At 39.1% G+C, this 27,199-nt stretch overlaps 1 protein-coding gene across 2 annotated transcripts in view; it reads right to left on the minus strand.

Moving 5' to 3' along the window:
- Window positions 1–828: 828 nt before the first annotated feature.
- Window positions 829–27,199, minus strand: part of CD28 (CD28 molecule) — a 32,626-nt gene continuing 6,255 nt past the window's right edge. Inside the window, exons 2-5 of one of the 2 annotated variants that reach the window (XR_013372866.1) lie at window positions 11,022–11,378; window positions 10,656–10,780; window positions 4,239–4,782; window positions 829–3,776 (exon numbers count right to left, since the gene is read on the minus strand). Coding sequence is in view for 1 of the 2 variants with exons in the window: in XM_077884970.1 (XP_077741096.1) it covers window positions 4,654–4,782; window positions 10,656–10,780; window positions 11,022–11,378 (611 nt within the window). In the remaining variant the exon portion in view is untranslated. Of the gene's footprint in view, window positions 4,783–10,655; window positions 10,781–11,021; window positions 11,379–27,199 lie in introns of both variants that reach the window. The other variant, XM_077884970.1, reaches the window with a different exon arrangement.

A 27,199-nucleotide genomic window follows, 5' to 3' on the forward strand; every position in this document is an offset into this window, starting at 1 on the left:
CAATGAAGTAAATTGGAGTTGCTATGTAAATTATCAGGCCAGCTCTGTGTTTCTTGTTCAAGGGCCTTTCCCTACCCACAAGATAATAGCTCTGTGTCTTCGTGTGGTATGTGTGCGTGTGTGTGTGCATGTGTGAGTGTGGTGATTATGTCTGATTTGAATTTTCAGCTTACTCCCAGTGCCACAATCTTGTTCATTGTTGTTCTTATATTTTTTTTGTTCTTGTATTTTTAAATTATTGCAAGCTATTAGAGTGTTCAATCATGAGCATGACAGAAAAAGAAGCTGAAATTGTCCCCAGCATTCTCATCTTCAAGCTCTTTTTGAATCATAGCCAGGCAAGGCATTTATAGAATTTGTTGGGGCCAAAAAAAAAAAAAAAAAAAGAGAGAGAGAGAGAGAGAAATGAGTAGCAGTTCAACAGTAAGATGGGATTTAAACTATAAAGGCAACATTTTCAGAAGCCTTAGTGTAAAGGCATGTCTAAAACTTAGTCAATATTCCATTAAGAGTAGATTTGGGGACTTTAGTGGAAAATCATCTTGCTCTTGACTATGCCTTATTTAGCATGACTTTTCAAGATGTTTCTTTCTAACAGTATTGATTTTCCTCACTGCGCAAAAATTTCTAAAATGTGAATGAACTTCTATCCATTAGATTTTCTTTCACCAATTTTGGCTATGTGTATGTTTAACCTCCTGTTTCACTGATAAAATAGATTTTGGTACTTATTAATAGGAAAGTAGAAAACAGAACTATCTCTCTCCTTCTCAGAGCATTATTAGTACATTTAAACTGAACATTAATCCATAAGGTATATGAAATTCATTCATTCAATCAATAAATATTTATTTCATGCCAGGTACTATTCTAGCACTGAGGATATAGCAATAAACAAAGCAGACAGGGTTACATCTCTCATGGAGCTTACATTCTGGTTTGGGGAAACAAATAATAAATAAATAAGTAAAACAAATCTAGTGTAAGAGAGGGTGAAATGCTGTGGAAAAGTGCAAGCCAGGAAAGCACATAGGGTTTAGTGAGGCAGGGTGGGGAGGTGGTTAACTAAGGTAGGTGGTGACATTTGAGTAAGGGCCTAAAGGAAATGAGGGAACAGGCCAGGTAGATATCTAGGGGAGAACATTTCTGACAGAGGAAAGAGTATGTGTAAAGGCCCTGGGGTGGGAAAGTGCCTGTAATGTTTGAGGAAGAATATGTCAGAAAGTATGCATATACTTTTATCAGAGATTTTCTGGGCCTCACATCCCAAGAAGTCACTCAGTCCAAGACTTAAGAAAGTCATTGCCACTGTCCTTGACTTGGGTTTATAACAGGTCTACAGCAGTGATGACCCTGGTTCTGGATCCATCACTGCCACCATCTCAAACCTTTAGCATGTATTTGAATTTAACACTTTGGGATCAGTCCCCAGGTAGGCTATGGATCCTATCTAGCAGTGCAAAAAGCTGGAATAAGGGATCTGACATCCATGTAACCATCAACATCCCCATTAAATTAGCCATGAGAACTAGTGGTTCAGTTAGTTAACTGATGGAGTCAAGGCTGAACTTTGATCTCTCTCATAGAGCATTCACATCGTACAGAATGCACAGCCTGACATCCCAGAGACATAAACCGTTGGTGTGATAAGAAATTGTGGCTAAATACAAATAAACAAACCAGGAGCGTGAGTACCTTGCTTGACAAACTAATATATGAAAATTTTGATTTTTTTTTTAAGTTGAACTGGAGATTTATTTTAAAAAGACTTATCCCACATCATTTTTAAATTGCAAGTTTTCTCCAGATTCATAGCCAAAAGTTTACCTGCTCTGAAAGAACAATACTAAAGCACAAATTAAAAACAGGCACAAGATAGCTCAGTAATTTTACCACTGAATACACAGAATATAATGTACACTTGGTCTCTTTAACTTGGCATGCTCAGCCCAAAATAAGTGAGCTCACAATCAAAAATTATAGAAATACTATTAATTATGAGACTCTTACAATAATAGCAGCAAATGACATTGTTTTCTTCATAATTACCATATCTGAAACTGTAAAAGCATTGCTCCAACCACTGTTTTTAAACCATTTCTTGGCTCATACTAATAGTGAAAATGGACTTCCCTATTAACATTTCTACTTTGGCTCTGTTCAGAGTGAGTAAGAGAAATCTAAAGTGTGATTCATCTTCAGTAAACCTATTTTTCCCATCAGAAAATAAAACCTTTTTTTTTTTACCAAAGATCAAATCTTTCCATTATTTTTAATTTGTTTTTTGCCATTACTCTTTATAAAATTCTCTAGCTCTATCATTTTTAAATCCAATCCAGTAACTTGGATTAAAGAACTTTGTGTGCTAAGAAGCTTGGCAATTTAGCACATGTGCCTGTATAAATTCAAGAGTTCTTTGTCACCCAAGTACTAGTGAATTTGACCTTCTTTGGATTATTTATATTCATGGAATAGAAGCCCATTTCAAAGTCAACCAAAGTACAATGTTTTCTGTCTGGAATCATAGGATTCCCCTCCCTGCATCACGAAAAAAAAAATAATAAAGAAAACCTCTTTCTATACATAAAATTAGAAGCCAGAACACTGTACATTTCATTACAGGCTTAAACATTCCAAAACAGGAAAATGGTAAAAGTTAAGAGGCTCTCAAATTTTATAGCACCTTATCCCCGGGTAGTGGGTTTGAATTTGTTACAATATTCTCTCCTTTCTCAAGGCATTGCCCAGTTTACCTTTTTTTTTTTTTTTTAATTTTTACTAATTTACTTGAGAGAGAGAGAGAGAGACACACCACAACGGGAGAGGGAGAAGCAGACTTCCTGCTGAGTAGAGAGCCTGACATGAGACTCCATCCCAGGACCCTGAGATCATGACATAAGTCAAAGGCAGATACTTAACCAACTGAGCCACCCAGGCGCACCCCAGTTTAATCTTCATATATTATTTATATGGCAATAATGATAGTAGGTGACATTATTTGTCAGGTATGGTACTAGTGTCAGGGACAAGCAGAAAAAAAAGACAAACTTGGGCCATGCCCTGATGGTGGTTATAATATAGTATATAACATTTACTCTCATTACCTCCATTTTATAGTTGAAGAGCTAGAGTCTTAGAAAGTCAGTGACTTGCCTAAGGCCAGCTAGAAATGGACCCTGAACCAGATTTATTTTATCTGCTTCTAAAACCTAGAGTCCTCTGACATCTGAGTAAATAGAAGCACTGAACAAATTGTAAAGGTAGCAGTAAGGCTGTTCTTCAAGGTACCCAAGCATATGCCAGTCGACCCAAACTGGAAGCAGAAAAATATCCATGGTCATTACAAGGTCAGCTCTTACAGGGTCAGGCTTTGTAGGATATTTTGAGAACTTTGATACTGTCTTAAAAGACACACTCCAAAATACTTTTCCATGTCAATGGACCTCCTGAGTAAACACACAGCTGAACTCAGAGTTCTGGAGCTCTGAGCCCTAAAAGTAAATAAAGTTGCTGTAAAGGAACTCTTGCCATGTCTCCTTTGCCTGCTGTCTTCTGGAAATCTTCCTCCAGATGTTGGCCACCCCCTCAGTACATTGGCAAGAGTTGCATGATCCCCTTTCATTCTCCTCCTCCAGAAGAAGTTTCTTGGGACTCATCCCCCATTTCCTATTGAATACCAACACCTCCTTTTCACAGTATCATCACTGCTCTGGATGCACTTTCAGTGTCCCACTTCAGATTTCCACACAGACAACAAAGAGACCAACCAGGCAAACCTGAAATATATGGAACAGAAAAGCCCCCTATATGATTTGACTGGAATGATCTGCTAAAGAAATAACCCATCAGAGTATTCAAATGATTTTGACATCAAGTAGCATCATTTCCTGACACATTCTTCCTTGGTATGGGAGGACTATTTTATTCTTTTCAAATCATATTGTGAATACTATATTGAATACCCATCACAGGAAGTAAGGAGAGCAAGACTATTTGCCTCAAATTTCCTCGAAGGAATTCCATTGGTCAAAATGACTAAATATGACCAGAATTCATTTTTAAAAAATCTATATCTTTCTAAACTAAAACAGTATTAAATAGAAAATAAGTGGCTCATTTCATAAATGAGAGACAGTGTTTTAATAATTTTTTAAATGTGTAAGTCTCCCGCCCCTCCCCCCATTCTAACCTATCCCCACCCTATACCCTCATTTAGCCAAAAGGAATGATTTTCTGACCTTTCTTTTCCATCTAAAAAGTCCTTCCATATCACATTTCACTTGACCATAATGTTCAGGTGAATGAGAAAGGAATGAAATGAAAATAGATTTCAAGGCTAATAGAATCCATTGCTTTTTTTGTTTTGTTTTCTACTGTAACCTCAAGTCAATAAATACATGGTAAGTTGGAATTTGGGTCATGGCACTGCAAGATAGAGCCTGCCACAGTAATATTCTTTAACTTCATTTCAGAGTCTCAAAATAATGTTATTTGGTATAGTCATTCAAGAAAAATTGGCATCGGTGGCCTAATAAGAGCCCCTAAAAGGAGCCCATGGCCGGCTGAAGACGAGGCGGGTTTTTCCTATCCAGAGCAGTTGTGTTGAGCAGGTGAAGAGCTGCCAGCCGGCTCGCATCTGGATAGGCGTCCATGTCAGGAGCGGTATGCTGCAAAGTCGCGTGCTGGGGCATAGGGTTGGTAGTGCCTTCGGGTGGGCCCCGGCCTCCGGGGGGTCATGTTCATGTAGTCACTCTGAAGGATCCTGCTACTCTTACTCTTTATCTGCAGAAAAAAAGAAGTGTCACTGTGGAGGTGGCAAGGTAACAGAGGGAGATGGAGGAGGAGGAGTTCTAAGACTTGGGGGGCAACTACTTAGAATGTAGACTATCAAACGAAGCTGAATACACCTGAATTCATTGAGCACCTTGGACCTGGATAATGCCTAATCAAACCTAACTACTTTGGACTCTTCTCAATTAACATGCAAAATCTGAATCAAAGAAAGTATTTTTAGATAAATGTATATCCATGTTACTCTCAATGCAATCATTTGACCTAAACTCCAAAAGCATATCTAACAAATATATCCACTGTTCATATGTAAATACTCTTGAAGGCCCTTCTTCCTTTGGCAAGGTTAAGCATCCCCACTGCAGTCTTCTTACATTTGTCATTTGCTTAACAAACCATTTTTCAATAATTAATCCAAGAGGGCCTTCATCCCTTTAGAGTCTGAAATAATCATAAATCCATAGCTCTGGAGTCCAAATTAGTGGAAAGGTATAGTTCTAGACAATGAGTTACATTCCTATTCTCTTATATATATGTACATACATTTCCATAAAGACAATAGTGTCACTCATCTCTGTTCCTCAGACTCAGCTCCTTCTGGATGAATTTATATCAGGGGTGAGGGAAGTAGTGGCAATACCAAACCCAGAGCAAGAGCTATACTCACCATGAATCTTAGCATAGTTTTGACTGAGGGTTAGGAGCATCTTCTCTGAACCAATGTGATGGTAAAATTTACATGTTTGATAAAAGACCCATAAAAATTCTAAAAATAGCTACCCATATTTCTGAATTTGTAATTCCCTATTATGAAAAGTAAATATTTCTTGGCACCTAGGCCCAATGTATAAGTAGACACATGGCACATGAATGACATGAATACTTGAATAAATAAATAAGCAAGTGACTTCTGCCCCAGCCTTATTTCCATGCACCCTTCTCTGAGCCCTTCACACCTCCCTTGTCAAATGAGCATGAGCAAGTTCTCATTGGCCTCCACATTACTAAATCCATCTGATATGTTTTCAGTCTCATCTTTTGAATTCTCAGCAGCATTCTATTTTAATGATTACTCTTGCCTTTTCGAGACACTCTTCCACTTTTGCTTTCCATGAGATGGTACCATGTTGGTCTTCAGCCTACCTGTCTGGCTACTCCTTCCCTGCCTCCTTTGCAGGCTCATCCTTCTCTAAGTAGCCATTCAGTGTTAGAGTTCCTCACAGGACTTCTCCTCTATTCTATCCTCTCTCTCTAGGCAAACTCATCCCCATTTGCAGCTTCATTTACCACCGATTTGCCCAAATTTATATCTCTGGACAAGACCTCAAAAGGTACTTCAAACTCAGTATGTCCAAAAGGAATCAGATTCTCCCCTAAAGTCAGTCCCCTCCCAGTATATATACCAGTATACATAATATATACTATCATATATATATATATATATATATATATATATATATATATATATATATACGGTTGCTCAAGACCTCCTAACTCTCATCCTTGACACCACCAATTCCCTTATCCCTTGCCCAGGGGACATTTGACAATGTCTGAAGGCATTTTGAGTGGTCATAAATGTGAAAAATGCTATGGCATCTAGTGGGTAGAGGCCAGAGATGCTGCTAAACATCCTATGGTGCACGGGGAAGCCCCTAACAACTAAGAATTACCCAGCCCAGAATGTCAATTGTGCCAAGACTGAGAAATCCTGATCTAAGAAGTCTGATCATGAAAAGGAATGGAATGAGAAGGAAGCAATGGATACAAAATATGGGACCAAATTTAGAACGAATATTGTTGGATTGCTTAACCTTCCCTTCTTGCTCATCCCAGGAGATGACTGATGATTTGAGCCTAGGAGACTGGAAGGAGGCTATTCCATCCATAGACATAAAGCAGAACAGTAGGAGAAGTAGGTTTGTAAGAAGAGGCTATAAATTCAGCTTTGGTTATTTGGGATTTGAATGACGGATGGGTTATCCAGCTAAAACTAAGAAGAAGATAGCATTAAACAGACATAATTGGGAGATTCATTCAAAACAGGTAGTCATGGAAACCAAGTGGGTGAGGGAAGTTGCTCTTCAAACATCTTGGCTCTACATCCTTTCTATAAAAAAAGACTAGAGTTCTCTCAAGCACAGGGTTATGGCAGGGCAGGAGTAGGGGCAAGGAAACCTCTACCTCCAAATAAATGTGGAAGGCTGCTGCATCAGCCTGGAAAGCATTTTAGTGTTCACTCCCACTCTGAGGACTTCCTTTGCCAGACTCACAATGGCGATCTTCGCCCCCCAGACACCCAAATACAACTACAGCTGGTAGAGAGGCCCTAATAATGAAGATGTCTTGAGTCTGAGGTTCTCCAGGTTGTACTCAGTCAGCTCCTGTGCTTACCCTCATGCTGTTTTCAGATAGTGGATTTAAGCCACTAAGCTGTAAACACAACAGTGGATTGGAAATTACACATGCGTGGTGGAGAATACGATCCAGAACCCACAGTGTGTATGCGCAGCCAGCATATGCATATATGTGTGGAGAGTATTCATCTTATGTGTCTGTGTGACTGGGTCATCGATTCTGCCCCTTTACCATTCCGCTATGTCTGCTAAAGATGTGTGATTTCAGGACCATCCCTCTCCTGCCCTTCCTCCACCCCACCCTACCCACCTGCTTCAAGGGAAGCAGCAGCAAGATACAATCCATTTAAAGACACAGTCATCAAGAACACACTAGGTTTAAAGGCAGACACCACCTATCCGCACACTATCCACCACCACCACCACCCTTGTGATTGATAGTGGAGAAGACTGTGTTTTTGAAAAGGCTCCTTTAGACTAAGAAAGAGAATAGGCTTACTAGCTCAGTTGAGTGAGTGGAAGATTGAGTGACAGTAACGGGTGCTGTTCTGCAGCAGCTTGGCAAAGAGGAGCTCTTTATTTATTCAAATGTCAGCAACAGGTCAAGAACTGGGATAGAATGTGCAGCTGCTCCCAGAAACCCACTCAGCATACAACTGCCTACGATAGCACATCACAAGCCCTCAGGAAGTTCCAGAAAACAGCAGCTTACACCAAGACCAGCTGAAAATAGGCTTCCAGAATAAGACCCAGGAAATGGCTAAACTCTAGGGATCCCTAATGGCCTGGTGGCCTAGGTCAACAAGGTATAAACAGTAATAGCAGCAAGAAAAGATGGGCCAAGGGGAAAGTGCTGTGTTATCCTATGAAATATAAATATATATTTCATACCCTTTACAGAAAGTACAAAGACCTAGGTTGAGATACAAATAACGGGTTCTTATTGGACAACCTAATTAACTACAAGAGGCAACAGAAGATGAGATCATGCCAACCACTGGCTCTTCCTAATTCACAGGGAACCTAATGAAACAGAGTAAGACCAAAGTAAGTTTTATCAAGACAAAGCAAACAGAGCTATCAAAAAAAAAAACCCGTAGCATCCATGATGCTTCCAAATTGAAAGTAAGCTGTTTAGGGTGCCTGGGTGGCTCAGTCAATTAAGCGTCTGCCTTGTGCTCAGGTCATGATCTCATGGCCCTGGGATCAAGCCCCACATCCCACTCTCTGCTCAGTGGAGAGCCTGCTTCTTCTCCTTTTCCCTCTGCCACTCCTCCCTGCTTGTGCTGTCTCTCTCTTAAATAAATAAATAAAATCTTCAAAAAACATATAAACAAACAAACAAAGTAAACTGGTTAAATTCACTGAAAATGAGAATTGGCTTTTGTTCCTCCACGTGATTCAAGCCACTGAGCAAATTAGTGCCAAATTATAGTAACTGATATTCTAATGCATATTTACAAGTTTTAAATGATGAGTAGCACCCTTCTGGCCACTAAAATTAAAGTAATTCCCAAAACTACTTCCTGGGAAGCTATAAATTACACTGACCTAGGTCAGTGTATTACAAGGGAGCACCTATCCTGGAAGTATACCCAAAAAGCCACTGCATCTATATTTTAGATCAAGAAGTTGAAATTCCCAAGAATCAAAAATAAGGATGAAGATTGTAAATTCTAAAATCATTGGCAAACACCAAAGAGGTTCAAAGTAGGAAGGTACCTTGTATGAAGACCCCAAGGTCCAGAAAGATGAGGGACTCAACTGACATCAGAGGAAGAATTTAGGCAATATATCTCTATATAACAGGTTACCAGGGTTGGGCAACTTGGAGGAGGCAAGACTGGTAAATATCAAGTTGATAGGTAGCATAAAGGATTTCCAGGAATAAACAGCCACTTTGCTCCCTATGCTGCAAAACGTACAGATTAGGCCACAGGCAGCCTAAAAAATGTCCATCTGCCCCCGAAATCTTCCAAAATATGAGGAACATGTGGGGAACGATTGAGAGGCAAACTTTGGTAACAGGCCAACAGAGTTTAAAAGCATCTCAGTCAGGTCACCTGGGTGCCTCAGTCAGTTAAGCATCGGACTCTTGGTTTCAGTTCAGGTCATGATCTCATGGGTCGTGAGATTGAGCCCCACGTCCTGCGCTCAGCAGGGAGTCTGCTTGAGGAGTCTCTCCCTCTGTCCCTCTCCCCACTCACACGCTCATGCTCCCTCTCTCTCAATTAAATAAATCTTTATAAAAAAATAAAGGATTTCGGGCTGGATCTATTATTGAAATGACTATGAACCCAATGTGGCCCTCCTCACCTCCACCCACCTCTCCCAGGACCAAGTCTATAGTCAACAGGATAGTTTCATCTGGCATGGGTTCCAGAAGTCACTGGCCTTTATATAGATTAGTTGAATGTACAGAATGTGCCTTAAAGATATGTTCATTTAAGTCCTAAGTTTGGCCTTTATGGGGGTTATCAAGTCATCAATTTTATAAGCACTCATTAAGCATTACATATGTTTATACCAAATGGATGGTGAATATCAAGAGAAATGGTCCTTTATCCTTGGGGAGCATTCATTTCTTATTGAAGAAATGACTCATACATGCATCTAACTTTAGAAAAATAATTCAAAGACAACATGGAATCAATGCAGGAGATATTCTGTTCCACACCATGTACATGAGAAAGGGGGGGTTCTAAGTAAGTGAAAGATACTTGATAAGGGAATCCCATCTTAATAGTAGATATGGTCATCAAGATGTGTTCAAAACTTCAACTTTGAAGAAGGTAAAGAAAAATACGTCAAGCTCATTACATGAACATATGCACAAATTGGTAAACTCTAGTTCAGTGCTGAGAGCTCAGAAAAGTCTAACTCCCATTATAGTTTCAAAATGACAGCAACCATACTTGGCCTCATGAAACTCAACTGCTTCAGAGGAGATAAAAATATGACTCAAATAAACAGACCTAGTTTCTTTGCTAGGTTTGAATGCATAATTTCAGTAGCCAAATTTCTCACAATTTTTGGCCCTGAACCAAAACTGTTCATTGGTTTCAGCGCCTAGATTCCCAAGTTGCTTGGATTTTTATCCATATGTATATATTAAAACGATTTTATATGTAATCATGATCTTTTTTTTTTTTTTTTTTTTTTTTTTTTTTTTTTTTTCTTAATAGTGTAATCATGATCTTGCAAAATGAGAAGAAAAGCAACTGGCCCTAAGACTCCCACCCCCTACCCTCTACTCTCAAATTACCCATTTAGCTTCTTAATCTGCCTGGCCACCTAAATAGTGCCTTCTAGAAAATAGAATTCACATTAGATTTTCATGTCAGATAAAGCTGAACAGGCTAGAAGAGAATCTACCCAAACCTACCAGGGAAATAACAGCAATCACACATGTTAAACAGAAAATGAACGACATAGGCAAAATTCTTGAACATGTTCAGATACACATGCAGTGCGAAAGTCACACAAAAGCAGTGTTGCTTCTCTTACCCAGTAGGCACAAAGAGCCACTGTTACTAGCAAGCTATAGAAAACTAGGACTGCACCAACCACCACCAGTGCCCAAAATGGCTTAGAAGAATCAGGAAACAGCTCATCTGGACAAAGATGTTTTTCTGAAAAATAGAATAGAGTGAGTTAAACAACATGGGAATGGCACTTGTGTACATTTCCTTCCTTCTGTACATTATGGAAGAATGGGAAAGGGATCAAAATATGCAAAATGTCACTAGTACAGAATGTGTAAACTTCCTCTTTGGGATTTAGCCAACCCCACCACGGATCATGACCTAGTTTTCAAGACTGCCATTGAAAACCATTACTTTAGAGTGGTGCACTCGTAGGGTTGCTTGTTACCTTTCACATGGATAATGGTCCCATTGCTCTTCTCATTGCCAATGTAAGGAGGTGGATACATGACCTCAATTTTGCAAAAGTAAATATCCGTTTGGTTAACGAACAAATTCCGGAGGTAGAATGTCACTGTTTCATTGCCCAGTTTTCCATCACAGTCGAATCCTGTACTTGAGTAGAACTGAGGCTGATGGGAGTAATTTCCATTCACAACACAGACTTCCACAGCACTATCTACTCCCTTATAAAGGGATGCCCGGAACTCCTTTGAGAAGAGGTTGTAGGTATACTTGCAGCTCAGATTGACCTCATTGTTGTATACCACAAGCCTGGGCAACTGCTTCACCAAAATCTTGTTTTCTGAAGAAGGAAAAATCAGAGTGAATTACTTAGAACAAGGGCATGAGGACTTTTTTTTTTTTTTAAATCAAGATATATTAACAAAATAAACAGATCTCCAGCAAAGGCTTTCTCTTGGCAGATGAAGATGCAGGCACTCTTTGAAAGATAATTATACTGAGAGTCTAAAAGTTTACATTTTGATGTTATTTTCATCCTCCTTTAAATGGATTGATGGAGCATGTTTTCACTTGAAGGGCAGAATGTGGCCTTCTGTTGGCACTAATCACCACAGCTCTACATTTGGAATTCTTTTTTTTTTTAATTGGAGTTCAATTTGCCAACATATAGCATAACACCCAGTGCTCATCCCATCAAGTGCCCCCCTCAGTGCCCCTCACCCAGTCACCCCCACCCCCTCCCTTTCCACCGCCTCTTGTTTGTTTCCCAGTTAGGAGTCTCTCATGTTCTGTCTCCCTTTCTGATATTTCCCACTCATTTTTTCTCCTTTCCCCTTTATTCCCTTTCACTATTTTTTATATTCCCCAAATGAATGAGACCATATAATGTTTGTCCTTCTCCGATTGACTTATTTCACTCAGCATAATACCCTCCAGTTCCATCCACGTCGAAGCAAATGGTGGGTATTTGTCATTTCTAATGGCTGAGGAATATTCCATTGTATACATAGACCACATCTTCTTTATCCACATATTCTTCATCTTTCGATGGACCCCGAGGCTCCTTCCACAGTTTGGCTATTGTGGACATTGCTGCTAGAAACACCAGGGTGCGGGTGTCCCGGCGTTTCACTGCATCTGTAACTTTGGGGTAAATCCCCAGCAGTGCAATTGCTGGGTCGTAGGGCAGGTCTATTTTTAACTCTTTGAGGAACCTCCACACAGTTTTCCAGAGGGGCTGCACCAGTTCACATTCCCACCAACAGTGCAAGAGGGTTCATTTACAATTGCACCCAAAAGCATAAGATACCTAGGAATAAACCCAACCAAAGAGGTAAAGGATCTATACCCTAAAAACTACAGAACATTTCTGAAAGAAATTGAGGAAGACACAAAGAGATGGAAAAATATTCCATGCTCATGGATTGGAAGAATTAATATTGTGAAAATGTCAATGCCATCTAGGGCAATTTACACATTTAATGCAATCCCTATCAAAATACCATGGACTTTCTCCAGAGAGTTGGAACATTTGGAATTCTTGAATTTGTACTAAGATTCCAAAGATGTTAATCATGCTAATTGTGTTATCTTCCTGATTGAGTGGAATCCTTGGAAATGGCTTTTTAACACCTGACATAGATACACAAATTGATTTGGTTTTACGTTGTGATATAGGCTTTTGTGAAGGAATTCAAATGAAACATTGGGACTTTGTTTATTGGCCATTCCAAGAGTGGGATGAAGAAGAGTAAGAGAAAACATAACCAAAGAGTTTAACTTACCTTCCATAGCAAATTGTGAGAAGCCTTCTCAAGAACTTCTTCACATTTTGTTCCCTTAATTCATGGGAGATAGAAGAGGTATACAAGAGCTCCCCCTCTCCTCCATTTTTCTTTTTCTTTTTTTTTAAGATTTTATTTATTTATTCATGAGAGACATAGAGCGGGGTGGGGAGACACAGGCAGAGGGAAAAGCAGCTCCACATAGGGAGCCTGATGTGGAACTCGATCCCAGGACTCCAGGATCACACCCTGAGCTAAAGGCAGACGCTCAACTGCTAAGCCACCCAAGCGTCCCATCTACCCCATTTTTCTACCTTTATCCTATTTCAGTAAATGATCAAAGAATATGGAGACTATCTAGTTCAATCTCTTCACTTTCAAAGCAAAGTATCTGAAGTTGGTATTATAACCTAAATGAGGAAGAGAACACATCTATTCCCTCTTGTTTCCCACTAGATCCCATTGCCTGGCACACGATAATATATTCCTTTTTTTAATGACATGAGGCCTAGAAATATTAGATGATTTGTCTAAAATCGCTGAACAGATGGTGAGTAAAGCTACAACTAAAAACCCAAGTAAACTATGACCACCTGAGAAATAGACCACTTAACCACTAAGAATCAATTTTGCAAATTTCTCTAAATTTTCTGTTACTCTAAAATAATGAATGGCTTTGTGTCTCTGATTCAAAATTTAATACAAACCAAAAAAAAAGCCATTATTTTGAGGTATGCTAATAATTGTCTACCTGTTTGCATTCTTTTTAAAAAAAAGATTTTTTGAAGCAATACCCCACATACCTACACTGAAGAGCCAAATAAAATAAAAATCTATTAAAATAAAACCTAAAGTTTAACCTGGATTTGCATTCAAGTGCTCAGGTGTTTTGTTTTTACTTTGGGAAAAAGGGAGATGAATAGAATTAAGTCACTAGTAGCTTTTCATCACCTGCATTGTTCTCAACCGGCTACACATTAAGAACTTAAAATAAGTAAATAAATAAATAAATAAATAAATAAATAAATAAATAAATAAATAAATAAATAAATAAATAAATAAAATAAAAAATAAAAAAACCTACGTCCAGATCCCATTTCCAGAAATTCTTATTTAATTAGTCTTTGCTGGCCTGGAGAAGGGATTTGTATTGTTTTTTTCTCATTTATTTTACACAACTTATTGAGATATAGTTCAGGTATCATAAAGCCACTCTTTTTTTAAAATTCACCCTTTTAGTGACTGGGTGACGTGCACTGAGGGGGGCACTTGATGGGATGAGCATTGGGTATTATGCTATATGTTGGCAAATCTAACTCCAATAAAAAAATATACAAAAATAAATTAAACAAGTAAATAAAATTCACCCTTTTAAAGTATACAATTCAGTGATTGCATTTTGTTATGTCTTCTTTGAGGATAGTTGATACACAATGTTACATTAGTTTCAGGTGTATCACATACAGATGCAACAACTCTATAGTTATGCTAAGCTCATCACCGTGTAGCTACCACCTGTCCTACACAACAATATTACAATACTACTGACTGTATTTCCTATGCTGCACTATTTACTCCCATGACTTACTCATTCCGCAAGTGGAAGCCATATCTCCTGCTCCCCTTCACCCATTTTGCCCATTCCTCCACCTGCCTTCCCTCTGGCAGTGGTTTTTATTATATTCACAAATTACAAATAGATTGCCAGTAATTCCAGAATATTGTATTTTTATTGCCCCCAAGTAGAAATCCCATACCCATTAGCAACCCTCCCCCCGCCCCCGCCCCCCGCCGGTTCCTCCTTCCCTCTAGCCTCTGGCAACTACTGAACTATTATCTGTTTCTATGGATTTGCTTATTCTGGGCATTTCATATAAATGGGATCATACCATATATGGCCTTTTTCATCTGGCTTCTTTCACTTAGCATCATGTTCTCAGGGTTCATTTATGTTGTAAAATGTATCAGAACTTTATTCCTTTTCATGGCTAAATAATATCCTGTTGTATAGATATACCACATTGTTTTTCCATTCATCATATGCTTTCACTTTTTTGCTATTATGAATAATACTGCTATGAACATTCATATACATATTTTTGTGTGGACATATGCTTTCAGTTCTCTTGGGTGTGTACCAGGAGTGGAATTGCTAGATCATACAGTAACTGTCTAACTTTTTTTTTTAAGATTTTATTTATTTATTCATAGACACAGAGAGAGAGAGGCAGAGACACAGGCAGAGGGAGAAGCAGGCTCCATGCAGGGAGCCCGATGCGGGACTCGATCCGGGGTCTCCAGGATCGCACCCCAGGCTGCAGGCCGCCCCAAACCGCTGCGCCACCGGGGCTGCCCTCTGTCTAACTTTTTGAGGAGCTGACAAACTGTTTTCCAAAGCAACTGCACTATTTAACATTTCTACCACCAGTGTGTGAGGATTCTGATTTCTCCACCTCCTTGCCAACACTTGTTATTGTTCGTTTTTTTTTTTTACTATAGCCATTCTGGTGGATATGAAACAGTATCTTATTGTGGGTTGATACCCATTTCTCAAATGACTAATGATGGTGAGCATTTTTTATGTGCTTTTTTAAATTTTTATTTATTTATTCATGAGAGACAGAGGGACAGAGACAGAGAGAGAAGCAGGCAAGCAAGCTCCATGCAGGGAACCCAATGTGGGATTCGATCCCAGGACTCCAGGATCACACCCTGGGCTGAAGGCAGGCACTAAACCACTGAGCCACCCAGGGATCCCCTCTAATGTGCTTGTTAAGTATTTGTCTATCCTTTTAGAAAAATGTTTATTTGGATCATTTGCCCCCAACTGGGTTGCCTTTTTATCAGAGTTCTTTCAAATTTTGATTCAAGTTCCTTATCAGATTTGTGACTTACAAATATTTTTCCCATCTATGGATCATCTTTAGAATTGTCATAAAAATTTCCCCCTTTGATTCTAATATTTAGTTGGGGTTGAAAATCACAACCATGTAACAGATTTCTCAGGGCAGCCCGGGTGGCTCAGGGGTTTAGCACCTGCCTTCGGTCCAGGGCCTGATCCTGGAGTCCCAGAATCAAGTCCCACGTCGGGTTCCTTGCATGGAGCCTGCTTCTCCCTCTGCCTGTGTCTCTGCCTCTCTCTGTGTGTCTTTCATGAATGAATAAATAAAATCTTAAAAAAAAAAAAAAAAAACAGATTTCTCAAGCTGACAGTATATTAGAATCAGCTGCAATTTTAAAAACCCTTGATTCCCCAGCTAATTTAATTAGAATCTCCGTGTAGAGGACCCAGACATTAGTATTTTTAGTTTCTCAGGAGATTCTAATTTGCAGTCAAGTTCGAGAACCAGTGATTTAACAATTGAAAACTCGTTTCTCATCCTTAATTCATGCGCCTCCACAGGCTTTTCCAGGCTCACCTCCTCAAACCCAATCCTCCCAACTAGCCAGATTGTTTAAGTCAACATCCCGGCAACATACTGTCTATGCATTAATCTTTCCGTACTTTGTTAACTAATTTCATGGCCTAGAGTTTTTCTCCCTTCTCAGATCTCAAAATGATTACTATCTGTATCACTCATTTGCCATTTGGTCAGGCTATACATGTTGAATGCCCCTTGTTTCATATGCTTTGAGCTTTTCATTTGTGTGTGTTTATTTCCTCTAGACTTCCAGTTCCTGGGTCTTCTGTGAGCAAGGACAATCTGTTATATTTCTTTGTATACAACTTTGTGAATAATAGAATCTCATTAAATAATCAATAAGTGAAAGATGGTAATCTGACTGTATCATGGTTATCAGCAGCAAAGTCTGATTACCATCTCATTAAATCCTTACTCAAAATTTGTGTCTCAACAATGTTAGCTTCATTGTTCATTCAATGTATTATTCATTCAAACACACTCTCGAAAAGCACTGAAAAGCACATGTAAGGAACCAAAAGGTTCAGCCTGTCATGATAGGGAAATATGACTTGTTTTTTATTGTGTTTTATTTTGCTTGGTTTTATTCTTTGTTTACTTAAAAGAGTCACCGGGCCAGTTCTGATTAGAAGAACCAAACCCAGCAAGAAATGTCAGCATCTCCCCCTGCTTTTCAGGGAGTCCAGGTTAGGTGTAGGTATTTCTGCTTACTGAGCCCTCCAAGAGATTGTTTCTGTTACTAATTATTTCAGATTTTGTTGTGAGGGGAGGCCAAATTCTTCCCACTGTGTCTTCGAGGTCTGATATAAGGAAAAAAATGAGAAGAGGACTTCTTTGCCAAGGTAATAAAAGGGAGCATAACCAGGGAAACTGAAGAAAGCTGGAGAGAAACCCTTAATTGTGACCCAGATTGGTTTCCTTCTCCCAGCACCCACAGTGAGGTGGAGAGAGGAGAGGGAGAGGGAAGAAGAGAAGCTCTAGTATCTATACTTCAGTAGTTTGCTTAATATGTTGCCTTGTATCACTCCAGCATTTCTGTGGGCAATTGGAGAACAAGCTAAGGATTTCTAAAAGTGACTGCTGACCTGAGTGTTGAAGCATGCATACATTTATTCAACATGTTTATTAAGTAAAAGCCTAGCAAGATGAGTCTTTGTGTCAGGGGGGTGAAGTGAAGTAGGAAAGGGTGTGGTCAAGAATAAGGCGTGAGGTAATGGTACATGGAATAGACCACAGGGAATACAATACGAAGAGAGAAAAAGAAGAGTCTGTGCCGAGGAGGTAAGGAGGTGAGAAAGAGCAAGGCAGATGTAGGGAATTATAGCTGCCTCCCAGTTTTGCTGGACCATGACTTACAAAAGACAAGATTGGCAAAACAAGCATGGTTCACAGCTTGGGCCTATTGAAGCATCTTAAGCAAAAGATGATTTCATTGTATATATACCCCTTTGGTAAAAACGTGGAAGGTAAATTTGAAGGGCATAAGTATTAAAACATGGAGACCAGTTAGGTTACAATCGTAGTGGCCTAGGCATGAGGTGACAAGGGCCTGAACTATGGTTACAGAGAAGTGGATGAACTCAAGAAATATTTATAGGTTAAAACTGACAGAACTCAGCATTGGCTTAGATGTGGTGAGGGAGAGAGAAGGAGCTAAAAATGATTATCCTCACGCCATACAGACCAGCTAGTAAGTGACACTGTTTGTTTTTCTTTTGCCTACAACTCTTCTTCACTCATTATGAGAAACTGAGGTGAAGTTTAGATATCTGGGCTATGAAAAAGACAATCTTCCAGCCTATGAGATCACTGCAAAGAAAATACTAGTTACCTCAAGGTTTCTGGGGACACAGCTGACTCCGTGGAGCTTAGTTTACTATTTTCTGTTTTCACAAGGGAGAAATGGTGGATTTCTCTCCTGAACTGGTTTTTCCTTCACAAAGCATGATATAGTGAGGTAACTAGAAGATAGACGGTTTTTTTTTGTTGTTGTTGTTCATCATGGGGCCTCCAAACTCAAACCTCAGCATGATTAAGGGGATTTCTCTGAACCCATTCTACTTCAGTAAATTGAGAAATCTCTCAGAGAAGAGCAATTCAAGATCTCAGTGTCTTGACTGACCATTATATATTCAATATTCTCCTGGTTAATGGCGCATCCAACAACTACAAAGGGGAAGGAAAAGTCTTTTTTTGTTTGACTCCTTGTACTAATATTTTATTTGGAAAGAGCTTGAAAAATATTGATTATGTGGCCATTTGATGAAAAAGAGATGCCCAATGTATTTGTCAATGTTTACTTTTGTGTCTTCCATATCAACACATAATTTTAAAGTTAGGTGTTGTGCTTCATGTAGTTTGCCAAATATGTTCTAGGGTGTGGCAATGGTCTTCTAGCTTAGGGTTCAACCCAAGTTAAGGATTGGCTGATAGAACTTCTTGTTTTCAACACTTATACCCTGATAGCCCTTGGTCCCACCTTGGTTCATGTCAATCATTCACGAGAAGCCTAAGTAAGAAACCATCTTATAGGACTTCAAAATCTTCATCTGCTTTGAGAGAGATACTAACTGAAGGAAATTCACTTTTGGTGGTAGAAAAAGATAACCAATTTCTCTAAATAATATTGAATATATCATTATATTCATGATCATTATAACTTACAGTAGGTACAATAATTCTTATTTTTTTCTTAAAATAGAGCACTGAAAATGCATACCCCTTACTCAATGGGAGTGGAATATTAACATGGATAAGTCACAGCTACCAATAACGGAAACATCAAATGATATTTGGCTTTGAAATGTATTTTAGTTTTCTGAGTATCAGGGAATCCACGGGACTTCAAATAATTTATGAATACATTGTAAAATTTAAGAACATACCCAGACTCAGAAGAAACTAGAGAAATATTTAGCTTCCCCATACTAACTTGTATTTGATTCCTTTTTACTTTTTAGTTCATGTCAAGTGAAAAGCACCCTTCTCAGGTTAATTTGATCTTAGCAGAACTAGCCTTTCCCTGTGGATATTTGGTTTTCCTTCTTGTGAGTAGTTAGGCAAGATCCACCTAGGTCAAATCAACTGCATTAAAAGGGAAACATTCTCAATCCATCAATTATATTTGCTTCTGGTATCAAAAGATTCGCTTGGCTGACATTTCTCTAACTGAATTGACAAGTTGTTTTGATGATGAATTTGGTGCTTTGCTTTCAAAGCCTTTCCTAGCAGCTAAATCAGCTAAAGGTGTGGAGGCAGGAAGCTGTAACCTCAAACCTCTTTCCCTCACAACTCCTCCTTAACAACAGGCAACATGAAGAGTAAGATTAGAGGTGAAAAGGTACTTATCTGCCCCTTATAAGTAAGTCAGTGAGAGCTAAAAGATTTCCCACAGATAATCTTGAATCTTGTGATACAGTTGACTTTTAGAAAATTGGAAGTTACTTGTGCTTCCATGAGAATTGGTTACCAAAAAAAAAAAAACAAAAATCTCTTTTTGTCTATTGTAAAAGAGTCAATTACTATATTAATAACTGTCAACTCTCTGCACAAGAGAGTGGATAACCAAAAAAAAAAAAAAAGAGTGGATAACCATCTCTCAGGTGTGGTTCCAAGCACCAGAGAAGGAACTCGGTCCCTTCCTCACAGCAAGGTTGGATTTCAAAAGAAGATGAAGCCTAAAATGCAATGTGGGAAACACATTGATTTAAATTAGTAATTGTGGCCTACATTCATAGGGCTACAAAGTGCTTTTTCCTATTTTATCTCATATGAACTCCGTATTAACCTGTGAAATAAATAAATAGGATGGTCATCTTTATGCCCATCTCACAGATGGGGAAACTGAAGTTAAAGAGGTCAAACAATGGGCAGCCCGGGTGGCTCAGCGGTTTAGCGCTGCCTTCAGTCCAGGTCATGATCCTGGAGACCCGGGACCGAGTCCCATGTCGGGCTTCCCGCATGAAGCCTGCTTCTCCCTCTGCCTCTATCTCTGCCCCTCTCTCTCTTTGTGTCTCTCATGAATAAATAAATAAAATCTTAAAAAAAAAAGAGGTCAAATTGCCAAAGTTTATAGGACAAGTGACCTTTAGGACTTGGCTCATGCTTCATGATTTCTAATTTATTGTTCTTTTCCCTCTCTTCGGTTACGTCAAAATTTCAGCACAATTTCAGTGATTGATTCTAGATCTTCTCAAAGTTGGATGGATAACTGGATGGTACTAGAAGTGAGTTAGGGAGGAAAAAAACATGGAGTAGGGGAATAAATGGAATGGAATCGGGACAAAACTAAGTTAAACTCCATTTTCTCCACCATTTTGCTGGAGTACCATCCTGGAAAAAGTGCTCAGTTGGAAGGAATGTTGGAGATGATTTAAGTCAAACCTTATAGAAGAGACAACTGAAAACAAAAAAAAGGTAAATGACTTTTTTAAACAAGGTCACACAAATAATGGAAGAGCTAAGATTATTTATTTATGTTTCGAAGAATAATGTTTGAAATCATGAATGAATAGGAAACCAACTTTCTGTGTTCAGCAGATTCACTTGATATCATGGCCATATTTAGAAAAAGTATGTTTCCAAACTTTGTAATGCACACGCACAAAACATTTTGCTTATGATTTCAGAGACTTCCTGAAGGTCATAGATGGATCACAGATAAGGTCTACAGACAATAAATACTGTCACATGGAATATCTCTTATATATTATTTCAGATCCACAACCAATAATCATGCAACACTCTGAACATGAAATCAGTTAATACATAAAGTCACTTTTCAGTCTAAGCCTCATTGGGCAAATTCTTAAACTCGGGACCTTTGTGAATCACATATATTTATCATGTTTAATTTATAATATGCCATCTTTCCTTTTCTCCATCGTAGCATCATAGAGAAACAGAATGGCACCTAAAGACTAGTGACCCAGAGAGTGGAGTAGACAGCACTCAAAACTGACATTTGCATTGAGACATAAAGGAAGCAGTAAAAGGAGATATAATAGGTCTTTAGTTAGCAACGTGACTTTCTTTCGGAACCTCCTAAGAACTTTATTGGGTTCTATCTCTTGCACATCACAATCAGTTTCTCTTGCAGCTTAAAAATCAGGTCGTAAGATCCTAATCACGTCGTTTCCTTTTTTAAAATCCTGACTGAACAGAATTTAATGTGTCAGGCAGGAACCAAAGAAAATGAAAGCTTTCTATTTTCAACCATCTTGCCCTGTGGTGTTTGTGAATACAATGCAAAGATGACACTGGTTTCCTTGGCATAGAGTACCTCCCTCCTGACCACAGAGTTGGTGAAGTTACTGTAACTTTCCTCTGAGTGTATTTCCTGTTCAGGCCTAGGATACCCTTCAACACGTGGCCATTTGACCACTTGTTCCTTTTTAGGCTCCATAAAGGGTAGGCTTGCTCACAGGCCAACCCAGTGTTTGCTCAGGAACCTGTGAGACCAACTGTGCCTTCTGGGAGGAAAGTGGCTCTTTCCTCTGTCTGTGGCTCTGGTAACTCTAGCTGGTGGCTCAGTCTCCTACAGATGTGAGAAAGAGGAGTACAAAGCATTCATCAGATTTCGCCATCTTCTTTGAGCTACTAGGAAGATAAAAAAAAAGCTATGAATGACCTAGTATACCTTAAATGGCTCCAGACTCTGAAATTCATGTTAAAATGAAAAAAAAAAAAAGTAACACACATTACATTTTCAAAATAACTTTGCGATCATTCTCTCTGGTTTTCCAATGGCTGTCATCTTGAAACTCTCCCCATTTTCACAAGGAATAAAGATTTAAGGAAAGCTCCCCCTAAAAAAGGGCTTTGAAAAGGCATGTTGTGTATACATATATGTTGTCTCATTCAGGACTCCAGCAGAAAACAGGCAGCACACTCAAAATTGGGTAACAGGAGGAAGATTTATTTACAAAAGGACTGTTGGCAAAGGTGTGGAACCACAAGACAATTGCTAGAAACTATAGCTCATGGAAGCAGAGTTATGACCACCCTTAGGTATAAAAGGGCATGACCAGGATGAGGTTACCAGAACCAGAAGGAAAGAGAATTGTATAGAGAAGGCCACCATGACAGATGCAATGACTTTGTTCAGAGAAACAGGCCATGGGACCAGCCCTGCCCAAGATTGTGTGTGTACAACTATCAGTTCTGTCAAGCACATTGGTGATTTTTATACAAAATCTAGAGACCTTGGTTAAGCAAATACAAATGTCTACAGATAAGTAGGAATAAAAATAGAAATGGAAACCTAATAAATTTACTCAATAAGCTGCTGTTAACTAGCACCAATCTAAGCTCCATGTTTCACCCTCATCCATGTTTGTACAGAGGAAGACATGTAGTGTAGAGGACATTTGTTCTTGTCCTTTTAAATAACTATTGTGCTTCATGCAACTGTCAGAAAGTAACTCAAAGGTCAAATAGTTCAGTAGCAAAAAGTCCCAACTGAGTACTTAGTCATTAATTATGAAGAGAGAAAAATTATCAAAATGGTCAATGAGTACTTTCAGAATAGAAATTTCAATGTGTCAGAAAATTGATCTTTGGTATCCTGACTTCTGCCATGACAAAGTCATGCATTTATTCAGTAAATAAATAATAGAGCCAAATATACTAGGTTTTGGGGAGATGGAAGATATAAAAGATGCACCCTCTTTCTTCTAGGAAAAATCCTAAGGTAAATACACAATTAGCTATACTCCAAAGCCATAGTACGGACAGTCATATAAAAGAGGCCTTGTTTCCAGACAAGATTATTTGGAGGTTTTTATGCAGACAGACTGGTCTTTAGCTGGGCTATAAGTCGGACTAAGATGAAGGAAATAACTTTTAATATAAAGATTTATTGGGGACCAACAGAGCATTCCATTTACACAAAGAGGAAATAGGTAAAGATGCCTGATACCAATAAAAGAGAGCTTTTAATGCCAAGAAAGGCACATGGATTTTACTAGAAAGGCAACAGGAGACTTTAAAGACACCTGAATTGAGAATAGGGTGATAAGTGCCCCTTTGGGAAAGTTAGCACAGTAGCGCAGAGGGCACTAGCTGGAAAGAGGGTAGTACGGAGACTGTGACCAATCGGGAGGCTGTTGCAATAGCTTTGATGTGAGCTCATAGGGCCTGAGGTGCAGAAGGGGCAGCTGGGATGGAAAGAACAGACACGGAATGGTACTTGGTTGTGCTCACTGGAGGTGAACAAGAATAAAAAATAACAGAGTTTGTGGGCTGCATGAGGGTGAAAGTAGAAGCACTGCTGGCAAAATTAGGTTAAGTGAAGAGAGGCAATTTGTTTGGAAAAAAGCTGTTGGGTTCAGTTTTAAATATCCTAGGCTTGAGGGATGAGTAAAGCATCCTGCAGGAAAGCTCCAAGAGTTAGATGTGTTGGACTCGAGCTCAAAAAAGCCAGATATGTATATCAGGATGTCATCTCTATCAGGATGACAGTTAATATTAAACATGCTGAAAGCCATTTCCTGCATCATCTATCCCTAATGCTCAGAGACACTGCCCAGCAGTGCAGGGTATAAACGCTCCAGGACTGAAACTTCCTAAACAAAGCAATGTAAATGGATGTGATGTGACCCAGCCTCTACAATTCAAAGGTCTACAGTTGTCCTCTCAGCTCCTGTACTAGAAGAATACTCTAAAAGGCCAACAAAGCAGAGCACCTGAACTCACATGGAAGCTGCCAAACCGTTCCCAAATATCCAATTTTATTACCCTAAAAGGGTGCCTGTAGTCCAAATAGTAAGTAACCAGGGCTTTATATTATCCTCCATAAATAATATGACAATAATTCAATCTTACATCTCCAAAGAGCCTCCGCGGGGCCACCTTGGCACATACAGAATCTTCTAGCCTAATGTCATGACCTAAAAGTTTGAAAAATAATTACTATGTGGAAGCTTAATATTACATAGGAAGGCGGAGGAGAAAGAGCAAAGGCCAAGTCCTGCCACAATCTCTAAGCATCTTTGTACCTAACATCATGGTTTGCAATCTCTCCGAGCAATTTCAGAGATGGCTGCTTGGCAGTTCTTTGTATTTTCTCTCTCAGATCTTATGATGAGCATCCACCAAGGAGTGGAGTGGTTGAGTTGTCATGTTAAAACCGATAAAAGCTAGCATTTTTATTCCACATAAGGAGCATTTTTAAACCAGAAACAGATTTGAGATGTCTTCAAGTCCAATCCCCTCATGTATTAGACAAGGAAATGAAGGCCTAGAAAAGTTTTGTCACAGATCAACAGACTAAAACTCCTAGTCATATCCCCCCAACCTTGAGAAATCAGTGGCTTTAGCTTTTAAGTTTGAAAAAAAGAGGGCAAGGGGTAGAATAACAGACATGGCCTCTCTAAAGCCAAGGGCAAGTACTACATACTTGATCAAAAAAACACAGGGAGATACTGTTTGCAAATATTTATTACATACCTACCATGTACAAGAAATGGTGAACACTATAGGTGATAGAAGTTCCCAACTGTCTTCATTTTACCTAGCAATTTCCTCTCTTTCTCTATTTTGTTCCCCTCTACTTTTTCTTGACCTTTTGAAGTCTTATCTTCCTTCCCCACCATTCTAAGCTCAAAAGTCCCAACTGGCCTCCTTTTAGTCAAAATCAATAGCCTTCCCAAGCCACTGTTCACTTCTTCCCTTATACAGTTAATACTACTAAGCACTCTCTGTGAAATTCTTTCCTCCTTTGGCTTTAGTGATGTTCTATCGAGCCTCTTTCCTCCTTTTATCTCTCCAAACACATTCTCTGTTTCTTTCACTGGTTCATCACCCTCTTTGGCTGACTCCTAACCAGAGCAGTTTTCCAGATTCAGTTCAGCTCTCTGCTTTTCTACAGTTATACTCTCTCCTTTCCACTAGTTATCCATTCCCATGATACCAGTTTTACTCCAAAGATGAGGATTCCTAGATATTTTCTTCTTATCCTGCTTCTATAGCTTCAAGTTTGTGCTGGACATCTTTCTGCCATTTCAAGGCTTTACTCAAACTCATTGTACCTAAAAGTAAACACTATTTTACTCCAAAACTCAGTTGCACAACATCTTGATTTCAGGTGGTCATACCACCATTTCTCTATTAAGCCAAAAGCCTTGGCATCACTCTTGATCCCTCCCTCTCTTTCAAAGCCTGGCACAGAGGTGCCTGGGTGGCTCAGTGGTTGAGCATCTGCCTTTGGCTCAGGTCATTATCCTGGAGTCCTGGGATCGAGTCCCACATCAGGCTCCCCACAGGGAGCCTGCTTCTCCCTCTGCCTGTCTCTGCCTTCCTCTGTGTGTCTCTCATGAATAAATAAATAAAATCATTTAAAAAAAAAAAAAAAAAAAGCCTGGCGCAAAATCCTGGAATTTCTACTTTTCAAACTTTCCCCAGAAATGTCACTTCTTTCTCTTCCCACACTTTCTACCCAAATTCCTATCTCCTACCCCTCTTCCTGGCAAAGTGTCAGAGTGTTATAACATGATTTCCTTTGCCACTAGTCTCCACATATTCTAGACCATCCTGCTTCCAGAAACTTCCAGCTGCATCACAATGCCTTGAAAATGAAGTCTGAACTTGTGGTATCAGTATTCAGTCCTTGGTTTGACCTGTTTCTACCCTATCTTTCCACACCTCCACACATTCAGTCCTGGCCAAGAATAAGAACAGTATTCCTGGTGTAATTTCTTTATTTTACTGCTTTTCCCTCCTGAGGTAACAGGGAGTTGGTAAGAATATGAACCCGGGAGCAAGTGTATGGATTTACTCACTTACTAGCTATGTGATCACAGGCGAGTTGCTCCATTTGTTCCACACTTCAGGTTTCCTCATCTTACAGATAAGCTAATAATAGTAACTGTTTCATAAGATTTCAGGGAAGAATAAATTATTTAATATAGGGAAAGCTAGGTGGAACAGTACCCGGTACATTATAAGTGCAAAATAAGTATTAGCTAGCAATTATTATTAATAACATTATCTATTCAAATCATACCTAGCTTTAATGTCCAGTTCAATTCCCAACTCTCCATAAATCATTACTATTGTATATTAATCTTAGTAGAATGTTATGCTTCCCCATTTTAGTACTAACTCATTCATTTCCTTCTTCAACAAACATTTGTTGAACACCTATAATGCTTCCAGCACTGTGCCAAGAAGTTATGATGATTAAGACATGATCCTGCCTACAAGGAGCTCACAGTCTGGGGGGGGGGGTGAAAAGATGCATCAATGCACAATAAAAATGTTGGGAACCCTGAGAAGGAAAGAAGTCCTTCACTTTGCTATTTAGGGTTTCAGAAAAGGCTTCTTCAAGTGAGAGGTGTAGGGGACATTTCTGATTACAAGAATAATGCATGCAAAGTCATTAAGGCATGAAACAGTAGGAGAAGTAGCCAAGAGTTAGTTATCTGTTTCCAGCTGCTATATCCTGTCATGTATAATCTTCTCAACTGGATCATATAGTCTGTGAAAGCAGAGAGAACTTGGTTAATTATTCAAGCAGTTCTTTTGTGCTAAGTCTTTATAGTTCTTTTCCTCTTTTTATGTTCCTTTGGACTCCAATAGAAATTAAAATATAACTGAGGTTTTAATAAATATTTGCTATATTGAATTACACTCCCATTGGAACTCCTTTTGCAAGTCTATAATAAAGGCTGAATACCCAGGGAGAACTTCCTCAAAAGAGGTGAATCTTACACTATGGTCATAAAGTGAAAGATGAGTAAAGCTGTAATTTTGGGTTTGAGAATCTTATATTAGGATGTAAGAGAAGATTGATTGGCCAATCAAGAAGGGTACAGCCTTAGATCATCCAAAAAAAAATGCTGGGAAACGTTGCAAAACCTCTTTCTAACAGCATCTTCTAGGAGCCATCAACACAACCTCCATTTCAATAGCTTGAGAGATATCTGAATTCTTACCCATCTCTAAATGTCTGTGGC

This window comes from Canis aureus, chromosome 36 (genome assembly GCF_053574225.1).
Source record: "Canis aureus isolate CA01 chromosome 36, VMU_Caureus_v.1.0, whole genome shotgun sequence".
Lineage (NCBI taxonomy): Eukaryota > Metazoa > Chordata > Mammalia > Carnivora > Canidae > Canis > Canis aureus.